The sequence below is a fragment of the Sander vitreus genome, chromosome 17 (assembly GCF_031162955.1).
Source record: "Sander vitreus isolate 19-12246 chromosome 17, sanVit1, whole genome shotgun sequence".
Classification (NCBI taxonomy): domain Eukaryota; kingdom Metazoa; phylum Chordata; class Actinopteri; order Perciformes; family Percidae; genus Sander; species Sander vitreus.
This window is the reverse complement of record NC_135871.1, coordinates 1,397,891-1,420,492: the sequence shown is the minus strand read 5'-3', so window position 1 is coordinate 1,420,492 and position 22,602 is coordinate 1,397,891. Positions and strand designations below refer to the sequence as shown.

Genomic DNA, 22,602 nt, shown 5'->3' with positions numbered 1-22,602 from the left:
GAAAAGCTGCGTTATTGACTTTAGACCAGGTTTTTGTTGGTTAAGGGTGCGATCACTTCCCGCCGCCTCAAGATAGCAACACGCCCAGAATGCACCTGGACACACCTCCCTGTAAGACCAGCACGCCCATGGGGGCACAGATGGGCGCAAAGAGGGGCGCAGGTGCATTTTCTATTTAAACGACGTGGGCGCTGGATGGTCGGGCTTTACGCCACGCCGGGGGAAGATAGGGCCCATACAGTTTACATGTGTTTGTTTTTGGATGTATTTTCTAAAAAGCTGTGTCTTGTACAGAAAATGACTATAATTAATCTAGTGGCCCTCTCTAGACTCCATACAGGAGTAAAACATTATTTGAGAACAAAACCAAAATCTTCAGAAATGTATATTTAATTATGATTGTCACTTTGAACACAATCAACACTTTGAACATTGCAGAACATATGTGGACATAGGCCTAAGTATTTATGATCAATATGACAGCAAAATAAGGGCCAGCTTGTGACGTTGGCATGGGTTAATGTGAGGTACTGTGCAGCAACAGGACACAATGAATATTTAATCTCTGGCAAGGATCCAACAACAATCTCTCATGGCAACATCAAATCCAGGCAGACCCAAACACAAACAAAGCTTTGTCAAAGAGCAGCAGCATATAATGGATCAAGCTCCAATCCGGTCAGTCCATCCATTTCTTCAACACTGAGTCACTTGGTAAAGTTAATGAGGTTAGCTTAATGAGGACAGATACTCCATATAATTGGTTGTAAATAAAATGTTCTATAGTTCTTGATTTAAAAAACGATCTCCATTGTCCGAGCAGGTTACAGCTTTCTTCATAAATGGATGAGACAATGGGACGATTGCAGCAGCATGCTGTAAGGGTGAGCAGCAATATTTCCATCCAATAACATGGGCTGTATACTGCGCTTCGGATTAGAAGACATACAAACAAACACTCTACAAACACTACAGGTAATACACAGAGCCTGACGATCATGAAGCAAGGAGTGGCTGCCCATAGAATTTGGCAAAACTATTTACAATGAACTGAAACCAGAAGGAATACAAGAAGCTAAAACATTGAGCTGTAGCTTTCCTCAACCCGTTCTCACTCTGAACTCGTAAAATAGGGACGTTTTTCCTAAACCCAACCATCCCATTCTTCTTTTCCTAAACCCTGTCCCGTTCTTGTCTCACGTGTCATGGAAACGTAAGCCCAACCACGACCTTTTCCTTAACCTAATTGCGTCAAAAGTGATGCCAATAGTCCCGCATTTAGATAAAGCGCGTTTAGATATGAGAGACTTTTAGCGTCAATAACAACGCCAAAGGCACCTGACGAAACGTCCGTATTTTACACGATGGGAGTGAGAATGTGTTGCTTTCCTGCTGTACAACTTAACATTGACTTTTCAGGATCTGTCGTGCCTGAACTTTAAAGCTTCAAATGATTAAGAGATCTTGGTTGACACCCTCCTCCAGGACACAAGTGTTGGCTTTGGGTATGTTAACAGCAAACTGATTGTCTGGAATACTTGATTCCAAATCACATCTCAAAGGCTTGATTGAAGGCTGTCCCCTAATAGTTGATTAACACACCACTTGCTGGCAACCCAGGCATCATTTTTGGAGTAAACTTTTGACCAGATGATTGTTTTAGATCAGACATCCAGAAGTTATTACAATTGGTAAGAATGATGTATTTGGAAAAATGATGATGTGATAATTGCATTCCATGAATTAAAAAATAATCCTGCCCATAATGTAAAATGATGTTGAGCCATAATGTAATCATTTGTTGCGTGTAATGTAATAAGTAATGAGTAATACTGTATCCTCTCTGTGCTAACTCATCTAGACCCCTTTCCCCAACTAGCCAGAGGTCCTAGTGCAAAAAACAGGACATGTTCATCGAGCCACCAACACTGCCAAAGCCAGAGGCCTTGCTGATAAGAAACTACAGCCTGACTGATCCTGGATTTTTGAGGCCAATACAGATATCAATATTTGGGACTTAAAAAATCAGATGGCAATATACTGGTGTTTACATTTTCAACACGCTAAAAAACAAAAACAAAATATGTACTGTAATGCTGGCAATGTTTCTTAATGACCTCAAACCTAGTTTGGTATTTCTGGACTGCAATTTCTATTTCTAATCAGCCGACCTATACACAGATACCCACATATTTACAATAAGCTTAATTCTGTAAATATATTAGCCTGGCCAAATTATTGGTCTAGCTCTACAAACCCATGTTTGTTGGTGTTTGTACTTGCTATAGAACATGCTGAAATGTATCCATTTAATATTTTAAAGGCATTTAATTTTACATCGTCTTTTAGGCTTGTTATTGGATTATATAATCTATGCAATTACATTTTTCATTTTCAAATTGCCAACAAAATCCCCGGGGGCCCCGGTAACAACAAAAGGCAGTAAAAGAAAAGAAAAAAAGAGATATAGAATATCAAGGTTTTTTCCTTTTTCCTTCACCTATTATTATATATTTGTACACTTCATTTGAATGATTTAGCTAACAGTGTAATTAACTGTGACCCATATGATCATTTCTAAAAACTGAATATATTGAATGGGAACGAGAAGGACTCGAGGTTATTGTATTGTGTACTGACTGTATTGTTCTTGGGGTTATATAATATGTCTAGTTTGGATGGGTTATTATTCAACATTATTAACTGACAGATGAAACATAGACACCAGTAGGTGATAGCTGGAAACAAAACAAAAATGTGTATGTATTTGTGTATGCATGTGTATATGTGCCTGTAAGTAGGTATATATGCATGTATGTGTATGTATACATATATAAAGAAAACATTTTTTTACTTCTTCCTACACCTTTTTGAACATGGAAATCCTTATTTGAATCAATTACAATACTTTTGAAAGATATGTTTGTTTTTGTTGGTTTTCTTGCTTGTACTGAAATGTACATGTTTTAAATTTTTTATTTCTTACATGTTCAAAATAAACTTAGTCAAATCAAATAACCCTTTACTGACTTTTGTCGCTGACGGGGCACCCCAGCAATAACAATCCCAAATTAAATGTTCAGTAGTTAATTATGAATTATAGTACATTATACGCAACATGTATGAAAACTATGTTATGTGGTCAGCATTTTTATTACATTAAAAACAGGTTTACATCATCAGTTTTTATTACTTTAAAAAAACAGCTATGACATTATCAGTTTCTACAGGAGCTGTACCAAACTTCATCTGGCCATTTTTGATTATATGAGATATGCTCTGGACCACGGACTGATGCAGCAACATTGCCATCCTTAGGATCTACCATTAATGGGACAAGTAAAGCTATTAATCAGGTGACAGCCCTAAATCTCATCCTTTAAAAGGGTAACTACCGTTTCCTTTATCTTGGACCCTATTTTCCTATGTTTTTGTGTCTAAGTGACTGATGGGAACAACAATCTTTGACATTGGTCCAGTATGAAGCGAGATCGCTGCAGTTGGCAGCGCTGAAACAAGCTACAATGTAAGTTAATATTGTGCAGCTTGTATTTACCTTCACAAAAGTGCTTGTTTTGCCGCTGACAGACTCAGATTATTATTGTCTGACAACATTATGGAAAAGATTTCTAAGGAGGTTGGCCTTTTTTGTTAAAGAGTAAGATCCTTCTTTTAAACATAAAAACATCCGTGAAATCGTGTTCACTAAACCCACCAGACTCTGTAAATAAACAGCAATTTTAGCATCGTAAAATACACTTCATTCAATGTCGACAGAAACAAAATGAAACTATGAAAAGACGTTTTGTGTCGTCTTTCCACTGTTCCAACCATCACAACTCTAGTTTTGGTTCAAATAAACATATTTTACAGATTTACATGTGAAAATATGTTGGCTCTATACGCGATAAAAATATTGTTTTTTTTAAATGGAGTCTGGTGGGTTTAGCGCTAGCGACTTCAGAGCTGTTTCTGGTTAAACAGAAAGGTCTTAAAGAGGTTTTAAAGGTCTATCTCTGAAGGGTTCCTTTCCATAATGTTGTCAGACACTTAGAATAATAATCTGAGTCTTTCAGTGGCAAAATAAAGCACTTTTAGTGGATCAAACTGATGCTGAACATTTGCCCCATAGGGTTACACTTCAGCCCGGTCTGTGGTTGCCGGTTACAGCGTTCACACTTAATACTGAACTAATGTCAAAGATTGTTGTTCCCATCAGTCACTTAGACACAAACACATAGGAAAATAGGTCCAGGTTGAAAAAAAAAATGGTAGTTACCCTTTAAGTGTGCATGTTCATCAGAAAAATAAGAACACAAATTCACAGTGCAGACTTGTAATAGCTTTCTGTCACTGTGTGAACATTTAGTAACATTGAAAATATGCAGTGCTTGTCCATCTTTGTTTTTTTAACACTTCATCACAAAAAGGAGAGTTCAGCTAAGACTTTCCAACAGCTAACACATAATCTTTCCAGCCCCACGAACCCGTGCAGCATGGTCAATTACAACAAAACAACATAATACAATAAGTTAATAAGCATTATCCACTTCACATGATGCACAAATATCATGCATATGTTGCCACATTCTTATTTTTTACTTATCCAATCCAATATTGAAATAACGCATAGATATAAAAATCCAATACATAAACACTGCCATACATATTAAAATAAACAATCTGTACAAAAATGTTGCCTTATATTTTTAGGATTTAAATTTTTTTTCCACGTATAACAGAATAGGGGGAAAAGTAAAAAAATAAATATCCTATGTACAATCACACAAGCCATTCCAAAGTTATCGTCACTGCAAGGAGAAAGCAAAAGGCAACAGATCACAGGTTAGTTCAAACAATGTTCCTGGTGAAGTTAGCATACAGTGTGTGAGCTGCTGCAGTGCAGCACAACAAAAAAAACACAGCGTCAAACTCTTCAACTTACTTTATTCCAACATCCTGGTACAGGTAAGCCATCGTCTCCCTGGACAGAGAAAAACAACACAGGAAGTGAAAAATAGTCTATGCTGCAGAGATTAACACTATTATCATGCCTGAAGCAACAACGCATACAAAAGCAGCTTACAATTACAGTATATAACAAAACCTTTTTTTAATAAGTATTCTCTTTGTAGAGTAGCAAAGTGGTATGAGTTATTATTTTGGCCATCCAGGGTTCTGGAAGTAAACGTCCTGTTCTATTTCTGCATCATAGCTCTGTGCCTGAGTCCGAATCTTCCAGGTTGAAATATATTTCCCAGTTATGTGCTAGTGGCTCAATCTTTTTGTTATCCATTCATACTTTTGGTTTAAAAAAAAAAAACAGGGGGGTGGGGGGGGGGGTGTTGATAACACTGTAAAAAGTGCTTAGTTGTATCAACTTAAAATAACGAGTGAACTACATGCATTATTTTGAGTTGTGACAACTCTTTCTGGATTGTGCTGCCAATGTAACGATAATAGTTGAGGGTACAAAAATAATGTGTCCCTCCAACTAATTCCCAAGTTTAACAACAACTAATATCAACTGGCAACTTGTAATTATAATAGTCAGAACAACGCAATGTTTGAAGACCCTTGGACAAAAACATGAAATAACATGCATTGGTGACAAAAAAACTTGTCAACACTGGAGCAACAGTTCAATCATCTTCTGAACAAGGTTCCCAAGTGGAGGGTACTGTTTTATCAGCAGTGGTTGATTCCACAGATGCATGCAGGTCGTCGTCAACAAATGTTTTTGTAATAGTTTTCGTTGACAGAATTAACACTGTGTAGCATGCTCTGCTAATGGATGAAAATACAAATTTGTAGAATCCATATAACACATTCATCAATTAAAATAACTTCACTTTAAGATTTTAGGTCATTTTAGGATGAATTTGGCGATTAGGGCACCATGTTTTGTTCTTAATTTCAATGTTAGAGTTATACATTGTTTAATTCCAGACACTGACTGGTCTATTCAGTCGTGTATTTTGGTATTTACAGCCATTTGCCACAACAAATTGACACAACTAAATCTTGACTACTGTGTTTTTATCTTAAGGAACATGAAGGATATCATTCAAAGAGACCTTTGCAGTGCTTCAAATTACTTCCAGAACCAGCGGATCCCCCAACTTCACAACTCTTTACCACATTTTAAATTAAGAATTCATACTTTTGAGTGTAAATACAATCAACAGATCATCAAAATCCCTTTTACCATGTTTATCCTTGTCGCTAAAGATAAATGGTGCCTTCAAATGATGGCTGCCAGTTTTGTGCAACAGAGACTGCAAAAATGTTGCAACATGATTTCATCGATTTCAGTAATTATGCCGAGGATCCATGCTTACATTTATAAAGACATGGTGATGTGTAAGGGGCTGATCACACTGAGAAGACTCACCTGCAAAGCCAGTGTTTTCCTATGGTAACAATGTCTTTTTTTTCTAATTTTTTTTCCGGCATGCAAACAAGTACAAATATTCTCAACCTTTTAGTGGAAGCCGCAGAGTTGGCCCCAGCAGCCAATCAAATCAAGCAATAGGCGGGCTTTATTACTTTACCACTTCCTTGCTGTTTTGATGACAGTAGAGAACAGCATCTTGCTTCATCCTGTTTGTTAGCATGTAAACAACACTGTTTATACATCACAGTAACACCGTATGATTTTCTGGGGTTGTGCTACATTTACTTAATGTTTTACCTGGCTTTTCTGACTGTAAATGACAACCATCAACACTTGAATTGGCCTGTAAATTGCTTATGTTAACCGCTAACTCTCATATAAGCATGCAAACCACAAATTTTGCTGCTTTCTCTCAGCTTGAATCAATTGTTGTTTTAATAAGTTAATCACATTTGATCGCCCAGTTGCGCACGCAGCCCCGCTACACTGGTCCACCACAGTGTTTACCCGACGAGGCTTTTTTGAAGCGGCTGCATCTATAGTGCGATTCTCAGTGTGATCGGCCCTTAAGACATAGCCTTACCTGTGAAGATTCAGAACTTCAACAGACCTATACTGCCGATCCCTTTTTCCATTACCAGATTTATAAACCATGATCAAGATACCTTCCAATACCAAATCTAACCACCTGAAGTCCTTTAGCCTTGCAAAGCCAGATCACATCTCGCACATTTTTGCTAATTTGGGGATGTCCTGAGATTTATCTGTACATAACAAGATGCATGTTGGAACAGCACTGTTTAAAAAATGACTCGCTGCCCCCCGAGACTCCAACAACCTGTTTGAACTAACGTTTTGTTTGTTCTAGGTGTCCTTTTAGTGATGAAATGACTGTTTTACCAATCACAATCCACAGCAGTGCCAGCTGCAACTTCCATTTAGTATCACCTTCTGAGCAGGGTCCAAATTTTATTTTAACTCATACCCATATCAGGCAAAAAACAGTGGAACCAAAAGCAGAAACCATGGCAATGAGTTGTCTTACTAGGAGTGAGAAACTCAATTGTGGGCTGGCTTTGTAAGACTAAAAGTCTAAACAGGAAATCAAAAAAGTTCTGCAATGATGCTTTCCATGCTAATGCCAGAACTCTGGCTTGCTTTCACCAAGTAAATTCCTCTAGTTCCATTGTGCTTTCCACCACCTGTGGTATTTTGATGCCTTGAAAATGGAAAAATTGGTGCCCCATGCAAGAGATGGTGTAGAAAACAAGGGGTTATGAAGACAGGCTCTAGTATACTTCAACAACAATTTCAAGGCTTTAACTTTAAGATTATATCAGGTTATGTAATTGGTGATATTAGTCACAACCATAGATCTGCATTTAAAGTTAACAGAAGGTTTTAGAAGTTTTGATGAAAAGGTTGAGTTAAATGAGCAGGGAAAGGCTTGTTCACATTAGATCTATGGTAGGTCAGTTGAAAAGGTTCTGGCTTATTACTAGCTAAGTCAACTACAGTAAGCAGATTTAAACGTCCATGCAAACATGCATGTTTTTGTGAATTTACAGTGCAACGTCTGAGTGGCCATAGCCAGCGGTGTAGTTAGGGATAGCTAGAGGCATGCTGGTGAGAATGAAGGGAAAGAAAGAGCACCATACCACAGGGCAAGGGGCATCCAGCCCGTCCAGGCCTGGCAAGCCCGGTTCACCTTTCTCCCCTTTAAAGCCTCGGAAACCCTGTTTGTGAAATCAACCATGTAAAAACCTGGTGGTCTGGTTACTCATGTGTCGCAGAGGACTGCTTATCTTCCACTACTTGACGGCAAGAAGATCTCCCGTTCTGTCCACTGGGTGACTGGATGCAGGTTTCCTAAACATGCAGGCAACCTGGGACTGACAGGAACTGGGCTCACTGAAATGACTTTGAAAGCTTGATAAAGGTGTAGGACAGGATGTCAGATTGTTTCTTTGGTAAAAAAAAGTAGAGGTTAGTTCTCTACGGGAATGGAATTAATCTAGAGCTCTGCCAACAACCCGAACCCTAAGAGTCTCAACAACTGGGTTTCAGATCAGGTTTCAGCCATTTTGTTGCAGAATCATGGGCTAAGGGCAAGCATGGGTTTGCCACCTGGATGCCTTTTAGAGGGCAGTTTTGACAAGGAGGAGACCCTGGGACAGACCACGTGGACATGGCTGGGAAGAAGGACATCTGTCCTTCCCTGCTTAGCCTGCTGCCACTGCGACCCAGACTAGATAAACAGAAATGTTTGATTGATGAGTCAGATGATGGATGGATGAGATTGGGGTTAGGTTATTTTCAAATGTGACTTCTTTCTGCTCTCTGGCTGTGCAAATTGTCTGCATTCATGTGTCATGTGTTGCAAGTGCCCAGTGCTAATGGGTAGAAGTCAATTATAGAGCGTAACCAATATGTTGCATTAGCCTAGCATGTAGGTGGTCAGTGAATAATGAAATAAATGAAATGAAATAAAACAAAAAGGTGTAAAATCTGGCACAGGTCTGAAATTTAAAGTACCCATGGCATTTATTTGGGCCAGATATTAAAGGCATGGTTTTGGGCAGGGTTCGGGTCTCCGTTTTTCGGCTTGTGCAGAACTCTAGCTCTATTCAGGGTTGCAGAGCTGCAGGATAAAGGCTGAAATGACAAAATGATTTGGTATCTGTTGATACTCATCAGCAGTGGCTGCCTGGTTCCTGTCCGTCTCATTCCTGGGAAAAAAGAGGTTCCTCAGGCAAAGTTGTGGTCTGTGGTCCATCCAAGTCACATTCAGGTGTACACTATAATCTCTCATGATACTTTGTTATTGGAATAAAACATCACATTTTAGATCTCACCAATTCAATTAAATATATCCTCATATCTCTGATAGACTGCAGTGGACACTCGGACCAAAACCTTCTGAGGTTGATTAGAAACACTTACAACCAGAGCCAAAAGGAAGCTGACTGCTGAATACAAATCTTCAGAGAGGAGGAACTATGGAATTATTCTTTATTTTAAACTAATCCTTCTTCCTTTTGCCTCCTGGTTACACATCGGTCTACTGACATACCAACGGACAGGGGGCATCTAATCCAGGTGCTCCTTGGTCTCCCTTATCCCCTTTGGCCCCCCTGTTGCCTTTCTTGCCCCTCTCTCCCTGCGGACAACAGCGTATTAAAAAAGACAAACTTTAGTCCTCCCTCATTAAGCCACACATGAAGCAAATGTTTTTTGTAAGATTACATCTGTCAGATATTCTTACATATATGTAATTTAGACAATACTCACTAATACTTCACTAATGAGTTTTGTGTGCCCTTTGATCTTTTCAAAAGACAATATGATTTTGTAATGCACATTTAGAGAAAAGGGGAAGGTAAGTGGAGGGAGTTAGGGAAGAGGGATTAAAGCTAGTGCAATTGGTGAGCAGGTTTCAGTTATTTTGCAGAATGACCTACAAGCTACAGTAAGAAGATTTGGAAGACTTGCGAGTGAGAAGGCTGCTACATGTACTCTGATGTTTTCATCTCATCGTGGAAGATAATCTGCTGAACAAAACAATAAATATGAAAATGACCAACAGGATAATGCCCGAAACTAAAAGCTAATAAATAGTGAAGTTGTGGATGGACCATGTGAGGTGACTGGATGGTAAAGCAATTTAAACACTTGGCCAATGAACTATTCTACTGTAGTTGAGTGATCATTGCTAGTTATTATTATTAGCTAGAATTGAATTACAAAATACATCAATATCTGGTTCATTGAGAAAAAAAAGTCAGATGTTTAAGAATGAGAAGGCCTGCATATAAAGTTTTGAGCACAGTCATGTATTAAGAGAACTTGATACAGCGGTCAACGCAAAGCCTCATGGAGCTTGAAGAATATCCGGATCTTTCGCTCTGCTTTCACATTGTGCGGCTCATGACGCCATGATGGACATGCGCACTAGAGATTCCTTTAGCGCCCGCCTCCCGGCCATGCTCACTTACAGAGTGACAGTTTGTTGAGTTACTTTGGATGTATTGCTATATATTCACTAATGTTAAACATTGTGTTTATTATGCCTAGTTAAATAACTCTGGATTCGGCTATTAGTGCATGTTAACATTTTTAAAACATGATGGTTTACATAAGGACTTTTTAAGTGTTCAGACTGGTAAGTTGATGTACCTAAAAGAAATGATTCACCCATATATATACGTGTCTTTTGCCATGTAAAGTATATGGGAATAGTCTTTCTGGGCTAGAGGGCGTAACATGACATTGCAATCCCACCATTGGCTGCTATGCCCATGGTTGCATCAAAGCCTGGTGCTGTTCCTGGGGGCTTGGGTGATGCATGGACTGTGAAGTCAAAGTGAAGCCAAAACATCTGGATCAACACCTGGTGGCTGGCTGTAGTATAGGTCATAAATCCTGCCCCCTCTATGTTAGTGGATGGGACATGGGCCAACAAAAAAATCTAAGTACAACTCAAATAAATGATTCCCAAAGATGGTTTCTGTCATTTAGGGTAGTTCTGATCACGCTGTTGCTTGTTCAAGTGTTCATTTTTCTGATCAGTTTTTTTTATTTGATGTCTTAAAAACGTGGTGAAACGTCGTGACTGACAGCTGTGATTGGCTGTTATTGGTCGGGCAGGTGTATGGGCAGGACTGTGATACCAATGCTCCACCACCTGATCATTAGTACTGTCCAAACTCTGGCTCCAAAATAACAAGATCAGTATCCAGGATATTTAGGCTTCCCTTTTGTACAGTGGGAGTAAGCGGAGACGTGCCGTCCATCTTCTTTTACAGCCTATGGTCTTGACATTAAACCTACATTGTGTAATTTTTTTAGTTGATTCTTAGCAAAAAAAGCCTTTGTTCTTTCAAAAATATGTGCTCATTCATGTGTAATTACTTCCACCAACTAATCAAAGTATTCTCGTAAGCGTAGAATCTGCCATTCAGAATACATATGGGCGAGTTGCTCGAATGACGGCCGCCATGTTGCACCTCCATCTTTAAAATACATTAGCCATTTCGCGCTTTTACACTCAGTGGCGCCGTGACGAATACCAGTGGGAGATTACTCGCCAGGGAAGTGAAAAAGAGAATTAAAATGACAACGCGACAGGCAAAGCAACAAGACCAAAGTCAATATTGGAGTGGCTAGAACAGCTGCGTGTAAACGATAGAGATACTAAGAGCTAATTTCGGGTTCGGCCACCGTAGGAGTTAAAACGCGCTCGGAATGGGAAAGGCTAGAAAGTAATATTAATTTGGTTGTCATATACAATTTCACCGGTAGATGGGAGAAATTCTTACACAATGTAGCTTTAAGGATCGCTATTTATTTTATCATTTTCAACCAACAGTCAGTTTTCTTTACTAAATCCTTTTAAATACAAAAAACTATTCTGCTGATAAAGGAATCAAATGATGCTGATATGGTCATTTTAAAGGCCATGAATAATGACTTAGTTTGGTTAGTTTACCTTCCTCTTTCTTTGTGTTGGCGTTCTAACCTCTGGTGGATTTGTGAGGACTATGGTTAACTGCTCCTCAGATCTCTGCAGGGTAAATCCAGACAGCTAGCTAGACTATCTGTCCAATCCGAGTTTTCTGTTACATTATGTATTGTGTGTTAACATACACATTCCACCAAAACAAGTTCCTTCAAGAGGCTATTTTGCAGAGGCACCTTACCAGCTTAGCGCCGCCCAAGACAATTGTGATTGGTTTAAAGAAATGCCAATAAACCAGAGCATGTTTTTCTACTATCCTATCCTGTTGTGCGGACTAGCAAGACCTTCCTTGGCAGCACTGTGCAGAAAGGTCTGGCAATGCGAGACTATGTTTAGATCTCGCTATGTTGTCTGTAAGACCAACACTTGAGGCTGTGGGCATGCTCTTAACTGTGATGTGATGCAGCCAAGGTCTGGTCTTTTTAACAAAGTAATGCAAACCATTGCCTGTCCTGTGCACTGGTCGGGTCTGGGTACAAATCTGGAGGCGTGGAGTTAGAAAGAACTGTCAGCGGTCAAGTTGCATTGTGGTTAATGTAGGTGCCAGGTTTTAAAAAGTAAGAAGAATGTGTGGAATAAAAAAAGATTATAAGTCTGCGGCATCAATCCTTTTGTCCTTTAACTGTCCATCATTTGTCCAACAATGTTATGGGAGTGCAATGCTAAATTATTGTACTGTTTTAAGTTTGGAGTACTTAATAAAACTATATTCCAACTGTATGCAGATGGTAAAACTGAAACATTGCTTCGTCACTGTACTGACACCTGCTCACCAAGATCAGAGGCTGTGAGGGATCAGATAAAGAAATTACAACATTATAGATAGGGAATACACAATAATATGCAGCATGACTGCAATGTTCTCCCATTGCTGTCTGAGCATCACCTACACAACTGGAACCTCCTGTTTTAGACTTTCTTCAGGTTTAAGCCTTGTCTCAAATGGCTCAAATGGCTCAAATGCAAAGGCTAGCTGTGAGTGTGAGTGTTGCTAGTAGCAGCGGCTCCCATTCAGAGATGAGATAGGTTCATGCAGTCACTGTCAGTGACATGAAATGGTTCTTTGTGCAGTGTTGCTATTCTTTGATAGAGTTGTTGTGCCACTTGGGAAATTATGAAGCCCACTGCATGACCTTTTAGTAGTTTGCAAATCATGCCAGTAATACAAATACAGCAAATGAATTATTGGCAGCTGTTTCAAAGGCCCTGGTTACATGTCGAGAGGTTCAGTGTGTGTGGAATCTCACCTAACTCTAACAAAGTAAACTGTCATAAGAATGAGAAGCATGCATCATTTTTTGGTGTGCTCATCAAAACGTACTGTAGCATACATTTTGACAGTGATGGGAGAGCACTGCTTGCCGATTTGGGGTACGGGTCAAGGGGTGGAGGGACTACATGAAGGTTGCAAAGGAGAGGTAGGCTACTGGTAAGTAGGAGTAGGAGGAGTAAAGAGGAGGTGTAAGAGGAGGAAGATTAACCCAGGACTACATTAGAATGCAGGAGGAGGAGGAGCAGGAGGCCAAGGTTTGAGAGGGAGAGAGGGCAACCCCGGCAATAAAAAGAGCCACGGGCCACAGAGCAAGGCGGAGGGAAGGAAAAGGGGATAGGAAGACCTGCGGAAACAAAGGAAGACAGGACAAAGAGTAAAAACACCAACACTATCCCATAGCTTTGTCTTCAACACTTTCAACTGGACAGTCGCAATTTAACAGAAGTGTGTTCTGGTTTCTGTAGCTGTTCGCTGAAAATATTTGAAAAGATGCCAGTTGAATGTGCTGAGAGAGCTTATGAAATGTGAGGATTTAAAAAGATGGGAGTGGAAATATTAAGAGAGTCACAGGTTAATGGGAAGGAAACAGAAACATTCTCTTAGAGGAAGGGTATGGACATTACAGTATAAACAGTGCAAACTGGAGGTGAAATACTATTTGACACAGTATCATTTTGCAGGGCTGTTTTGATATCTAGTGCCAGTTAAAGGAATTGTTCAATATTTTGGGAAATATGCATCTTTGCTTTATTTTTCAGAGAAGATGGATATCAATGTCATTCATATTGTCTGTTAAGTACAGATCTGGAATATGAATGTGGTTAGCCTAGCTTAGCTGAAAGACTGGAAGCAGGGGGAAACAGCTAGCCTGCCTCTGTCTGAAGTTCACAAATAAATAGTTTATCGTTACCGTACCAGGCTCCAAGTTTACAGACTCATCAACTAACTCAGACCAAAGGACTGTCTGCTGTTTGGAGCAGGACAGGTAGTGTACAGAGCTCTCTCTCTGAAAACAGCTGTTGCTGGAAACAATGCTATGGAGCAGTTACGTTCTATAAAGAACAATGAGTGGAACTAAGATGAGATAAAGCTCTGCAGAACTTGCAGAGATGGTGATAATTCATTGTGGAACACCTTTCACCCCTTACACATAGCCTACTGATTTGATCCATGGTTGTAAATATATTGGTTAAAGCTGTTTTAATGCACAGACATGAGACTGATATCCATCTCTCAATTTCAAGTCTAAACTGAATCTTCATTATGATGTCACATAAAAGACAATAAAACAGGAGCACTGTTTAAGGCAACGCTATCTTAAATGTATTTTATATTCATCTTTGATAAAGGAAAATCAATTCTGAAATATTGGCATACATTATTCAGGGCATTTAATCTGTTAAAGTTTATTCTCAAGTGCATCCAAGACCGTCAAAACAAAGCCACTGCAAAACAAATACATTTGCCTCAGAAAAGGCAAGAGACATCTTGATGTGAATTATTCAGGATCATTGAAATCAAATCAAAGCAAACTGTCTGACTCATCTGGCTTTCTTTTCATGCTGGATATCAAAGAGAACATCCCAATTAGTGATATTCATTTAAATCTCATCTCCTGCTTGAGAGTGTCTTTGAAGTCGTCACAACCCTGCAGCTCAGCTGACCTGTTAGGCCCCACAAGGCCGTGGCAATGATACTGGCAGAGGTTAAATAATGTTGTTGATGCAAATACTAGCCTGGTCTGTTTACTATGAGTTTTAATAGAGTTGAGTTCAGATGCTGAATTGAATGAGTAAAAGCATAGAGGTGACCTGCTCTGTGTGTATTCCACAAATGGGATCTAAAGTGTGTCCATTAGCCAGAATCATGCCCTCGCTTCTGCTATCTGTATAACTGGCACAGCATTATGGGTGCTATCTTACCCGGTTTCCTTTGAGTCCTTGTGGTCCTACTAAACCCTGTGAAAAGAAATAAGAGATAACATCAGTGGCTGCTTATTTTCATTTTAGGTTTAGTTTACTATAATAACCCTGAATGCAATGCGACGTCAGCAACAGGCTGGCCTGTCACATACAGTATGTGCAAGCAGTCCCAGTAGATGACTTTGTACTACACTTTTTATTTGTGTAGTACAAAAAAATATTAAAAAGCAAGACTAAGTACAGCATCTCAAAGGTCCTGTCCTCATAGTGAGATTATTGTACAGTGAGATACAGCCTGCCAGAGAACAAACGCCAGAAGAGAATAGCGACACAAACTATTGAGAGTAGCGTGCCATGTGGATAATTGTGAACGGACGGATTGTTTCTAGTCTTATAGCTCTACACTATAGACCCAATTCACACACACACACACACACACACACACACACACACACACACACACACACTCATACACTGCTACCTTACAAGGTGACCCCAGCTCGTCACATAAACATGGATGCACATTCACACAGGAACATTTTTGGGGTCAGTATCTTGCCCGAGGACTATGACAGGCATGGAAGTGAACCACAGACCTTTCATATGAAAGACCAGTGGTTCCCAGCCTTCTTTTTCTGGGGTCCCCCCACAGCCCTGTCAGATAAACCTGCATAGCCCTTCATCAGTTCCCCATGTATGTTCCAATAGCTCACTATTCATTATATAAAAGTGGATATTTGTAATTGTTTCATACAATTGAACTGTCAATATTCTGGTTGGTTTGGTCAGCAATCCTAGTGCTACAAACCCTCTAGGATGCTACCACTTGGAGTGAAACTGAATGTTTCAACCATATATCCATTAACGTTACTTTAAACCATTACTTTTAGCTTATTTTAACCGTTAGATAAACTTCTGTGCTCGCTTGCTAACTAGCTTTCACACACTCTTGCATAACTGCAACATGTTCCGGTGTTACAGTTGACTTAATGTTAATATGTCTATATAACTTTTCAATCAAATCACAATTTCTTCAACAACAATCTTTCCACGTACCCCCTGGCAACTGCAAAAGTACACCCTGGGTACACGTACCCCTGGTTGGGAATCACTGTGGTAGACTACTGCTGTACCTCCTGAGCCACAGCCGCCCAGTGAATAATTACCCTTATCCCTGAAGCATTAGTTTCTGTCTGTGAAACCAGAAAGGTTCAGCGTTCTGGAGGCACCCAGTGTGTGTCATGCTATTAGTAGCTGGTCCAACCAGATGGGTAAGTGGTACTTTATTTAAAAATAATCCCCTAGTGGGGCGCCCTGGTAGCTCACCTGGTTGAGCGTGCGCCCCATGCACTAAGGCTTAGTCCTTACCGCAGTTGCCCGGGTTTGAGTCCGACCTGCAGCCCTTTGCTGCATGTCATCACCCCCTCTTTCTACCCCCTTTCCTGTCTTCATCTGTCCTATCAAATAAAGGGCAAAAGCCCAAAAAATGATCTTTAAAAAAAAATTAAAAATAACCCCCCTTAGTGCAAACAGCAAATCATTTTAGAAGTACTACCTGCACTTTGGTACTAAACATATCCTGTAATTGTAAGGACAGTGATAATGAAGTTTTCATCTGACTCTGGGTAAGAGGACAAAGAAGCATAATCCTCTGAATGTTGAATGTATGGATTTGAGGCATTTGGACTGAAAACAGTCATTTGGTCTCTGTAAGAAGCCCTTAATATGAATGTATTCAAATGCAAACCTTTGACATGTTAATGACGATGTTATCCTTCTTCTTGTTTGGGAGTCCCCTTGTCTGAATGTTGCCTCACAATTTCAAATCATACCAGCAGAAACCGAATCTGAATAGTTCCTTCATTGTTCTTTCATTTTGATATAAATTCAATTTAATGAGATGGATTTTGGCACAAACTTTGGCCACCCTGCAGCCTAACTAACAGCCAAGGCTACATCAGTATTGGTATCAGCCTGTCATCATGTCAGACTCTGTCAGAAGTCCTATTGTTATAAACATGCAGCTTTCAAAGAATCTAAAAAGCTAAATGCTTCCTGTTGTGATCAATATTTAAAATGGAATTACAGACTTACAGGGATGCCTTGAGGCCCGATTGGTCCTGGTAATCCTGCATCTCCCTTTTCACCCTGTCGTGACAAGACAAAATCCAAAGTGTATATTGTCCTAAAACTTTTTTTTTTTAAATTTTAGAAGCAAAACAGAAAACACACAAAGATACTCACTCTCTCTCCCTTTGGTCCTGCTGGCCCTGACACACCTGATGGTCCTATTAGACCCTTTAAAACAGAAAAGGGAAAATAAATATCTGTATACACGCAGAATAGAATGAGAGAAAATCATAGTAAAACGCCTCAAATCAGTAAATCAACAAGCTTTCGGGTGGAAATGAATAGATGCCACAAAAGATAATGTCATGGGCCATTTAGATGAATTTGGAGCGACAGAAAAAGGGCTAGGACAGGATTTGCTGTACACCTGTAGCATTAACACGCCAAGCTTGTGGAACCACTGTCTGTTAAAAACGAGGGAAAATGAATAAAATGTCAACAGCTGCAGTTCTCTGTCTGAGTAGCAGTCAGGATTGGAGAGGAAGACCTTGCATCTCAGGCATATCCAGATTGTACAGTGCTGTATGGAATCAAGCTGTCCAAGTGTACTGTATGACATGTCAACATGCAGCACGGGCATCTTTGCATGCTCCTTGCAGGATAGTTCTTAGCAATGGCAACTCTGCAGCCCACTGCTGCTGATACAGCATCATGATGCAGGAAACTGTTGAGGCAGGATTGAGGACTGAGGAGTTACACTGGTATGACGTCCAAGATGGAAATTCAAAGCAGAACCAGGCAAAATTCCACACTAGTGGTGGGAGACTATGAACAGATTTTAGGATATTTTGACATTTAACGATTAGCCTGAAGTAATATGATGCTACAAACCCAGAGCAACCATGGTTGCTCATGATTTGTTTGGACCGATATCAAGATATTACAATATTTTATATATAACCACAAAATGCTTATGTTGTTATCTTGGGGACACAAAAATTACAAATGTATTGGGTTTAAACTGTATACACTCAAATAAAAGCCAGTATTAAATGAATACATGGCTGTGTCCAGCATTATAAAGGAAAGACATAAAAACCCAATACCATGAATGGAAGTCAGGACAAATTCTGCATGGTACATTTCTACAGCACTAATGCCATTAGCAGGACAAATGAGTCATGTCATACTTCATAGCTCTGAGTTTCTCTTTTTTTTCTTTTTCTACAGGTGTTTCACAATAAAAGCCTTTGTATTTTGTGGCTCCATTGAATAATTTGAATGTTATCACTGAGTTTTACTCTATCTTTCTCTATATGTGCTTGTTGGTTCTTAGATACGTGGAGATGTTCTTCTCTCTGTACCTCACGTCAATTGCCCTGTGAGCTCTGATTTGAAACACCCGTTACTATAACGATCAGTCACATGACCGTTGAATTTTATCCTGAAAACAGGCAGTGTGCTGAAAAGTCAGTACTAACAAAATGACATGTGCAGCATTTCCATTGGTTTTCACAGCGTAGCCTAAGGGTAGGATTATGCTGGTTGAGCCACTGGAAGGCTTTTATTGTGAAACATTTGTGCAGGAAGTGTTGAGTTTCATTTACCAGGGCCACGTTCAGCCCCAAGAAAACGTAGCAACACGGTTTTTAAAACTTGCAACAGGGGTGCGTTGAACACCTTGTTGTGTGCACAAGCACTCTGTCTTTTTATCACCACGAGTTTACAGACACGTCTCTGCTGATTGGGTATCACCTGTGACACAGCTGATAAAAGAGAGACACGCCCACCGAACAGAGAAAACATAACTCAAAGCCCGTTGCGCACCTTTGTCCACAACTGAACTTGAATGAAAAAGTTTTTTTCATAGAAATCTTTCATAAAAAATGTCTCAAACCAATTGTAAAAAACAGTTGCAGATGAATGTATTAGTTGACAATAAATGAATTAATCTTTGCAGCACTACCTCAACCATATCTTTGTATTTGCTGTTACATCTGCTATAAGTATGTTCTACTTTGTCCCAATTGTAGGCTATGGGATGTTCTTCTTTGCTTAGTTTGGAGTTTTAGACTTGGAGACAAGTTCTTCTGGCCAACTCAAATTATTTCTGCAGGGATTGTCAATATAAACCATGGGAGCAAAATGCTGACGTAGAGTTGCCTTGTTTTTGTCGTCATGCCAGTGAATCCTCAGAACCTGATCCTGAACAGTCCTGTCCTCACAGAGCTGCTTCAGGAAGAAACAGAGACATGACAAGCATGGGAAGCAGGAAAGCAAGCGGACATGACAAGCAGACAAAGCAGACATCAAGCAAGCTGTAGCGGGGGGGTGGGGGGGGGGGGGGGAGGATGGAGGAGGAAGAGGAAGAGGAGGAGAAGGGTGGGGGGGGTGCGCCACTCACCACTGGACCCGGTCTGCCGTCTAACCCATGAGCCCCCTGTATAGCGTTGTACACAGTTAGAGAGCAGAGATGATGGGGGGGAGATGGTGGGGGAGAAGGGGGGGCGGATGGGAAGGGGGGGGGGTGAGTGAAGCTGTGACTCAAGTGACTTCAAAAACACATTCAGATGATGACAAATGAAGGGTGACGAGTGGTGGAGGTGGAGGCAAAGTGAGTGACAGTAGATGGGAGTCATTTATTTCAGTGCTCATCAAGTCTACGGCCCTGTCATGGCTCACATTCAATGTGCCAGTCTGTCTCTTAATACTGTCTGCCTTCTCTACCCTGTCAATGCATTCTCATAAAAAGGTTTGTATGATATCCCACGAAATTACGACGCGACCGTTGCAGTTAAGTTTACAAAAGGTGACGGTCCTGCGGCGACAACATTTAAGTTTAATCACCACAACAAAAAGTTTAGTTTAGAAAAAAAAAGTTTTTGGTTTGGGTTAAAACACCGGTCCCCTTAAGTAGTACTCCCAGGACACAAACACCCGTTTCCTGGGTGAAAGTCTTGTGTTTTCCCTCGTCCCCTCTTCTGGGACATGAACTCTGCTCCCCCACTCAAAAGCCCTGTGTCTTAAGAGCCACCCATCCACCCTGACCTCCTCCCTACACGGATCTCCGCAGACTTGTACAGCGGCAGTCAATGTGATGCATACAGTAATAAATATGTGGACCACACAGCATTACTTTTTGCAGCTATGTGTACAAATAGTTCATGAGAACAGCCTGACCCTGTCTGTGGCTCTCAGCCCAAAGCCCATCGGCCCTACTCAAGACAATTATTTTAAAAAAGCTCCAAAATATGTAGTTCAATTTTCTCAAAAAGGTTCAGTTATTTACTAAAACAGCTGCTCACCGTACTGTAGCTTTAGCAAACGTTACTCAAATAGGAGGAAATGAATGTGAATGTGAATTTATGGCCAAAGAAGATCTGTTTTTTTAGCTGGAACGACTGTATACAGTGTAAATAAATGACTTTTGAATGCAAGTTTAATCCAAGAACAAAGAATAGAAACCCAAAGTGACATAGTATAAAGAAAATATAAAACAGCCCAAACATTTGAATAGATCTTTGAATAACAATGTGCAATAAAACCAGTAAAATGTTTAGATTTGAGTGTTATGTTAATTATTTACTTCCTTTGACACAATCCACCGTTCCATGCAACATTTTAACAGGATTGTGACGACATAGAAGTGACATCTGAGACATGAAACATCAGTCAGTTACCAATCCTAAACTGAAGGTAGAATGTGGGCTTCAGGGTTGATTTTGCATAACGTTTTTATACTGAAGCAGTGATATAATCCCTAAAATAATCAAAATTAAGTAAGAGAACTTGACAATAGGATATAACCCAAATAGAAGAAAGAGCTCTGAGACTTATGAACAGACAGTGTACTTACAGGAAGTCCAAGATGGCCTCTGTCTCCCTTGTCGCCCTTCTGACCCGTCGCTCCCTTTTCTCCTCTAATGCCTATGCCTGGTTCTCCCTGAGAGACAGGGTGAGATAAAATCCCATCCTTACACTGTCATGCATTGAATGGCTATGATGTAGAATCTATGTATGAATGGTGGCAGATGTAATAAAACCAGGAGCTGGTACTGTAGGTATTATTTTACAATATAGGAACAATATCTCACCTTAGGCCCTGAAAATCCTTGAGCTCCCTGGATGGAACAAAAACAGTTTACTGACACAGTCTGTACTGTAACTCACTTGTTGCCAGTGCACACCACTTAGCCCCAAAAGATCAATAGTACAAATACAAGTTTAATCCACATGAAAAATAGCTTGCAGTAATGAATTGGAGAACCTGAACAGGTAGTGAACAGCAGTGGTTGAATGTAACTAAGTACCTTTACTCAAGTACTGTACTTGTTAGGGCCTGACCGATAAAGGATTTTTAAGGCCGATATCGATACAAATATTTGGTGATTTAAAAATCCGATATTCCGATATATTGGCCGATATATATCTAAAAACGAAATCCAGAAATGCGTAACAAAACATAAACAGATTTCCCTAACATTAGTTATTTGTAGTTATTTATGAGTCCTCACTAAAATAATATGATAATACAGTTTAAAAATAAACTTGTTTGTTTTATTAACAGAACAGAGGAACATCAAAATATATTAAAGTTCTGATAAATAAAATGTATAAAAATACAAACTTAAGATATGAAAGTTAAAGGGTTAAACACGAGTGTTACCAACAGGGAGGTTGTAGAGCCCTCTGGTCGACAGACTATACAACGCCAACACTCCCAACATGGTTGAAGGGGTTTCATCCGTTTTTATTTTATTGTTTAAATATTCATTTATCGGCCATTATAAATGCCAGGCTCTAGTACTTAACGCTGAGAAAGCTAAGGTCATTTTTACAGTTCATTGTCCGTCTGGTTTTATTTTCTAAAAAAGCTTGTAAAACATCAACCCTGTTGTCTACAGTCAATTTATCAACATCATTTTTTTAGGAAAAACTGGGCTATTAGAATATTTGTGCTGCAGTGAAGTCACTTGAATGTAAAAAAAGGTTGTATGACCTTAAAGACAAATAAATAAATAAAACGGAACATGAATCTCACAGAGATGTATTGATATCATACACATATCAATAAAAGCTAAGCCAATCTCCTGTCTAAATCAGTTCCCATATGTATTAGGAGTCACACTGTGAAGAAATAAACATTATAACTTATACAGTTGACAAAATATATACATTTTTTCAAAAAATGTCCAGACGCTTTTGCCCTCATGACATTCACTTATGTCAATAATCAAAATAATATGTCATATTTATTGAGATCACACACACAGCAATGTTCTAAAACAGTTCTCCTATATATTTGGAGTCATGCAGTGCAAAAATAAACATAATGAACATTATAACTCATATAAAAGGACAAACTATTTACATTTCTTCAAAAAAGGCCCAAATGTGTGCCAATCTCAAAACATTCTTCTCT

General features: G+C 39.6%; 1 protein-coding gene across 1 annotated transcript in view; it reads right to left on the bottom strand.

The window, feature by feature from the left end:
• Positions 1–374: 374 nt before the first annotated feature.
• Positions 375–22,602, bottom strand: part of col13a1 (collagen, type XIII, alpha 1) — a 75,870-nt gene continuing 53,642 nt past the window's right edge. The window contains exons 29-37 of the mRNA XM_078273103.1: positions 21,275–21,301; positions 21,037–21,123; positions 19,585–19,620; positions 17,355–17,408; positions 17,205–17,258; positions 15,111–15,146; positions 9,471–9,557; positions 4,946–4,984; positions 375–4,811 (exon numbers count right to left, since the gene is read on the bottom strand). Coding sequence (XP_078129229.1) covers positions 4,809–4,811; positions 4,946–4,984; positions 9,471–9,557; positions 15,111–15,146; positions 17,205–17,258; positions 17,355–17,408; positions 19,585–19,620; positions 21,037–21,123; positions 21,275–21,301 — 423 coding nt within the window. The 3' untranslated portion in view covers positions 375–4,808. The remainder of the gene's footprint in view (positions 4,812–4,945; positions 4,985–9,470; positions 9,558–15,110; positions 15,147–17,204; positions 17,259–17,354; positions 17,409–19,584; positions 19,621–21,036; positions 21,124–21,274; positions 21,302–22,602) is intronic.